Source organism: Bos indicus, chromosome 11 (assembly GCF_029378745.1).
Source record: "Bos indicus isolate NIAB-ARS_2022 breed Sahiwal x Tharparkar chromosome 11, NIAB-ARS_B.indTharparkar_mat_pri_1.0, whole genome shotgun sequence".
Lineage (NCBI taxonomy): Eukaryota > Metazoa > Chordata > Mammalia > Artiodactyla > Bovidae > Bos > Bos indicus.
The window spans coordinates 102,136,531-102,142,530 of record NC_091770.1 but is presented as its reverse complement, the minus strand read 5'-3'; the positions used below and the strand labels follow the sequence as shown (position 1 = coordinate 102,142,530).

The 6,000-nt window shown below is 48.2% G+C and overlaps 1 protein-coding gene across 9 annotated transcripts in view; it reads left to right on the top strand.

Annotated features, from left to right (window-relative positions):
- The first annotated feature begins 525 nt into the window (after positions 1 to 525).
- Positions 526 to 6,000, top strand: part of SETX (senataxin) — a 91,722-nt gene continuing 86,247 nt past the window's right edge. For 4 of the 9 annotated variants that reach the window (XM_070799484.1, XM_070799477.1, XM_070799481.1 and 1 more), the window contains exons 1-3: positions 1,435 to 1,599; positions 2,416 to 2,532; positions 5,560 to 5,675. In XM_070799484.1, coding sequence (XP_070655585.1) covers positions 5,620 to 5,675 — 56 coding nt within the window. In that variant the 5' untranslated portion in view covers positions 1,435 to 1,599; positions 2,416 to 2,532; positions 5,560 to 5,619. Of the gene's footprint in view, positions 783 to 918; positions 1,032 to 1,433; positions 1,600 to 2,415; positions 2,533 to 5,559; positions 5,676 to 6,000 lie in introns of those variants that run through there. The other 5 variants (XR_011569477.1, XM_070799486.1, XM_070799479.1 and 2 more) reach the window with 3 other exon arrangements.

Sequence of the window (6,000 nt, the reverse complement as noted above, 5' to 3'; positions counted from 1 at the left end):
AACCTAAAATTTCACTTGTTTTCTGATTCTATAAGAAGTTAAAACGCTTTCGTGTGTCCCTAGCCCAAGCTACAATGTGTAATGGAGAAGCCCTTCTGCTCAGTGTTCATTGTAATATTCCGTTTCTTACACCATGGTGAGCAATTTTAGCATTTTATACAACCATCCTTTCATGGCTAGTTTAATAACGTATGTAATGCATCGTGCAAGGATACAAATGAAAATGGTTATCTCAGTCACATAGAAATTCAAGTGATTTTTACTATCTTGTTTCTCTCTTTTTAAAAAAGGTTTTTTTTCAATAGCCAGCTGGATCCCTATTTTTTAGAAGTACTAATTTTACTTTGGTCAACACGGTCCAAGTGACAAGAGGAAAACCGAGAAACGAGAATTAACGGTCACCGCCTTTGGCCGGGATGGTTAAAATTTCCATAACGGGCACCGGGCTTTCTGATAAGCCACGCCCCCTTCTGGAATGTTCACCAGCACCTTCCCCCCTGCTTCACCCACTGCCCCTTCTCATTCTGCCGGTAGAGTTCTCCGGGGTAGGGTCGTCGCTGGCTCCCTTCTCCGGACTGGGCCTGCCTCGGCCTCTGCTTTGCTTCTCCGGACTGGGTCCGCCTAGGCCTCTGCTTTGCTTCTCCGGACTGGGCCCGCCTCGGCCTCTGCCTTCCTTTAGAGCCTTGATCAGAACTAATAATTATTTTTTGTCACCTTCGCAGCTAGTGGTGGCGCCTCGTCGTCGTCGTCGTCAGTCAGTAGTAGCATCAAGAAAGAAAAGGGTAGGCTTTCCAGGGGGCTGTACTGTTTTCCTCTGTATTATTTCTTCTCTTTGCGGTCTTTTTTTTTTTTTTTTTTTACTAAGTATATATCAGTTTCCCACCAATTACGTGTTGTTTACACACTATCCTATTTTAGGTCTTAAATCTAAAGAGAAAAAAAAAATTGCTTCGCAACTCATAACAGGCTCTGCTGAAGCTCGTGAGGCGTCGAAGAGAGAAGGAACAGAACTGAACGGAAAAGGCAGGAGGGTAGGCGTACAGGGGCCCCAGGGTGGGCCTGTCAGGCGCGGCTGCTGCTGGCACAAATCCTGGGCCAGACCGCGCGGTCAACGCTAGGCCGCAAGCTTGCCTCAGGGGCCTCTGCCCCTCCCCCGGCTCCTGCCCCTACCTCACTCCCCCCACCTTCCTGCCCTTGCCTCTGTCTCCGCCTCCCTCCCTCCCCCTCCTGCCCCTCCCTCCAGTCCCGCTCCGCAAGACACTCCTGATTGGCCAGGCCCTAGCCCGGAAGTGGCGCCACGCCGGGCTTCCCGGCCTCTTGGCTGAGCCCCGCCCCTCGGGGGGCATCAAAACAAGAGAGCGGCGGCTGGGGCGGGCCTGCGGCCGGCCGACGCCGCGCAGGGGGCGGGGCCTGGGCTCGCGGCGCTCGCTAGTTGGCTGACGGGGGCACTTGGGGTTGCGCGGCCGCGCTTCCGCCCTCGGCCGACTGCTGAGCCGAGGCATGGAGGCAGGATAGCCCTCGGCGCGAGGCCGAGCAGGGTTGAGGAGAACGGCGGGCTGGACGCTGCAGGCCCGGCGGGCCCGAGTGCGCGCGCGGCTGGTGAGTGCCGGGCCGCGTGGAGTAACCGTCGCGGCGCGTGAGGCAGGGGCGGGTGGGGGAGGGGCGGCGCGAGCTTGGCCGCGTCCTTCGGCAGAGTTGAGGAGCGCGAAGCGGGAGCATCCCCGCCGAGTCCGCTGGACCGCCCTCCTGTGCCTCTCGCGCCCCGGGGCCTCGGGCACTGGGACCCCCGTCCTCTCCTTTCACGTCGTCTACACTGCGGTCCCGTGTGAGCGGTTCTGGTTCTGGGCACTGTGTAGTTTCGGTGGGACTGATGGGGGGGGGGGGGGGTCTCGCTGTGGAAAGTCTCTGCCCTCTCGACGCCCTCTCCTTTCTCCTGATGGGGTCCGTGGCTTTGGAGAGAGTGCCACTTCCGCGTGGCCACCTGAGTCCTCCTGCCCCACCTGAAGGCGATGTATCGCTGACAGCCAGCCTCAAGGGGCTTTGCCGCCTTCCCCATCTCCCAGGAGCGACAGTGTACCAAGACCGTGAAGGAACCGTCACGAGGCTCGAAGGATCGGTTTGCCATTTAAAGCGACAGAGATGAATTAGTTACTGACGGTCCTAGGACTGAACTCACATTTGCTGATTGGGGTTTTTTTTGACAAAGTGGCTCGCTGTCCCCTATGTGGGGACGAGGTCTCCCGTGAAACTACTTTCCCCTGTGGAGTCAGAATGGCAGTAGACCCACAGGCAAGTTGTCTATAATGTGAGTCCGAGCTTTTTCATCAAATGGTTACATTCCGCTCTGTAAGTATTGATGTGAAACTCAGATGAAAGTATATAAACAATTTCCTCAGTTTTGTTTTGCCTTTTCAGAAATGTTCTTTGTGGCGCCAGAGTCTGGGTGTATATGAATGCAGATCCTCACCCATTCCTAAATAAATCCAGGCATCTCAGCTGAGAGGATCACTTCTCTGTAGGCCATCACCTCAGGTAATTTTTTTTTTTAAGATTTATGTATTTTTGACTGTGCTGGGTATTAGTTGCTGTGGGCATTCTCTAGTTGCGGTGTGTGGGCTTCTCATTGAGGTGGCTTCTCTTGTGGAGCATGGTTTCTAGGGTAGAATTCAGTAGTTGCCCCAGGGCATGTGGGATTTTCCTGGACCAGGGATGGAACCTATGGCTCCTGCATTGGCAAGGTGATTTTTTAACCACTGGACCACCAGGAACTACCCCAGGTAATTGTTAAATTAACATTTAAGGTATTTTTTTTCAGTCATTTAATATGTGCCCAGCACTGAAGTAAAGTATATACAAAACAGAACCTTGCCCCTTGAAAGACTCAAAAGTTTTGAAGATGGAGCATGTATGTGGGAAACATCTGACAGTAAGCACCTCAGTCTGACAAGGTGAATGTAGTGATAGAAACTGTATAGAGTCCTGAGAGGACTAAGAAGAAAGTCAAAGAAACTGGAAAGGGAGGGGCTGAGTTAGACTACTAGCCCCCAGGCATGATGATGCTCAGAGATGAATTGCACATAGGTAGATCTCAAATCTGTCCTTTTATTGGACTCACTGCTGGAATTGTTTTAGATTGAACCTGAATTTTATCAGTGGTACCTCAACCATCTGCTTTTTTCTCCCAAGTTCCTTTGGTGAGTCATGTGTATTCAGGTTTAAGATCCGGGTAGAGGTCTGCCAGGTTCCTTTGGTGAGTCATGTGTATTCAGGTTTAAGATCCAGGAGAAGGCAGTGGCACCCCACTCCAGTACTCTTGCCTGGAAAATCCCATGGACGGAGGAGCCTGCTAGGCTGCAGTCCTTGGGGCCACTAGGAGTCAGACACGACTGAGCGACTTCACTTTCACTTTTCACTTGCATGCATTGGAGGAGGAAATGGCAACCCACTCCAGTGTTCTTGGCTGGAGAATCCCACGGACAGAGGAGCTTGGTGGGCTGCCGTCTATGGGGTCGCACAGAGTCGGACACAACTGAAGTGACTTAGCAGCAGAGGTCTGAAGGGTAGGTGTTAAAGGCAGAAGAGCTCCCATAAATGCAGGTACTGCCAAATACCAGGAGGCATTTTAGGAAGAGCAAATGATGGGGAAATGGCAATAGATGATGCTGAAGCCAGCTCTTGCAGGGACTGGTGTGGTGAGCTCAAAAGTTATTGCCCAGATGAAGAGGACTCATTTGTGCTTTCAAAGTCCAGTTTTTGGTTTGGCCTTTGGCGGCATTTTGGGGAAGAATTGATTTTGGATCAAACAAGCTCAGTTCAGTCGCTCAGTCATGTCTGACTCTTTGTGACCCCATGAACCGCAGCACGCCAGGCTTCCCTGTCTATCACCAACTCCTGGAGTCCACCCAAACCCATGTCCATCGAGTCGGTGATGCCATCCAACCATCTCATTCTCTGTTGTCCCCTTCTCCTGCCCTCAATCTTTCCCAGCATCAGGGTCTTTTCAAATGAGTCAGCTCTTCACATCAGGTGGCCGAAGTATTGGAATTTCAGCTTCAACATCAGTCCTTCCAATGAACACCCAGGACTGATCTCCTTTAGGATCAAACAAGAGGCAGATCATTTATGTTTTCTTAGGGAATCTAGGCAAATAGTGAAAATGTATTAAGGCAGTGGCAGTCTCACTGACTGTTAAGTGCAGATGTAATTAAGGTGGTAGACACTGTGGAACTTGTAGAGATGGATCTAAGGGAAGAGAGAATACAATTAACAGGTTACTGGTTTGAAAACTGCATGGTAATACCATGGATATAGAGAATACAGGACAGATCACAGATTTAAGGGAAGGACTTTGTTCTGTTCTGGTCCTGTTTACTCTGATGCACCAGTCAGGTGAGTATAGAGATTTTTTATACAGTTGGATATTAAGTAGAGTCGGCCTTCCATATCTTTAGATTTCACATATGTGAGTACAGAGAGCCAGCTGTGTTCTTTGTGCTACACTGTTTTATGTGGGGAGTTGAGCATCTGCAGATTTTGGTATCCATGGTGGGGGTTTAGCTTCTAGAACTAGTTGCTTGTAAGTACTGAGGGACAGCTGTATATCTTTCTGGAATTTTAGGCTAGGCTATCATTATTGAGTAGCTGAAACATAGGTAAGCATTGCACTGAGTTTAAATACATTTTTAGTCTTTGGGAAGCTTCAGTATAAGTAGTAGTTAATGGGTTGAATTAAGTCACCTAGAAAGAGGATACTGAATGAAGAGGAGGATGGAACCCTGAGGACAAACCTTTGGATGTTTTGATATTAGGTGGGGGAAAAGGAACCAGATGGTTCAGAGATTGGGTAGAGGAAGTGAAAGGAGAATTGTATCTTAGCTGTGGATTAAATGTTGGCATTTTCACGTTTTGGAGTCCAGTAAAGACCCAACTGGATTTGATATTACAGAGATTATTAGGGACTTTTGTGAAAACATTCAGTGAAATGTAAGATAGAACCCAGAGTGCAAAGGAACCAAATAAATTATTTTTTCAAGGGTTAGCTTGCTGGTGCTGAAACGTTCTCTGTGGACTCGGTGCTTTCACTGCCGCAGGCTGGGTTCAGTCCCTTAGTTCAGTTTCGGGGAACTAAGATCCCACAAGCCACTTAGCCCAGCTGAGGGGGGAAAAATAAAGCAATTGCAAAGAAGTTTTTAATAATTAAATTAAAAACTTTTTTTAATTTTAAATAAAAAATTTTTTAAAATTAAATTAAATAATTAAATTCTAAGAAGTGGGACTTGGTGGTCCAGTGGTTAGGACTCTGGCTTCTAATGCAGGGGGCACTGATTTGATACCTGGTGGGGGAGCTAGGTTCCCACATGCTGTTTGGTGCAGCCAATAAATAAAAAATTCCAAGAACTTTTAGCTAGGAAGGGTAGAAGAAAGTGATTATTATGTGAAGTGTCTGGCCAGCTGTTACTGAGAAATGGTAGCCCTGGCTAAGTCAGTGGAAAGTAACAATTACATCTCTGTTGAAGCATCCTTTGTGATCGTCAAATCAGCTCTCTCTTTAATGCACAGGAGCAGCTCTGATTTCTGCAGCTTGAGGATTCCCTGGACACCTGCATTTGTGGTTCAGTAATGGTTCCCAGCAGTAAAAACGCTGATGAAATTAACAAAACTGCCTTCCAGAAGAAGTGAGTTGTGCACAAACTTGCAAGGTTCATGGCCATCTACCAGCAGTTTTCCCTTTAAAGAAAAATCACAATGTACTTACTTTACCCTGTTCACATTTTTTGGGCTTAACTATCAGGCCAATGATGGTTTTGTTTTAAGGACATAACAACACCCGTTTATGACCTTTTGAGAGGAGCTATGGAAACAGATGTTTCTGTTGTTGATGGGCTCTATAGCACTGTTCTGTGTTCTGAATTCCCTTCTTACTTGTTGTAGGGCAGTAACTTCCAACTACTTTGAGAAAATTTATAGTTTTGCTTTCTGGAATGTGGAAGTAGGCTAGCT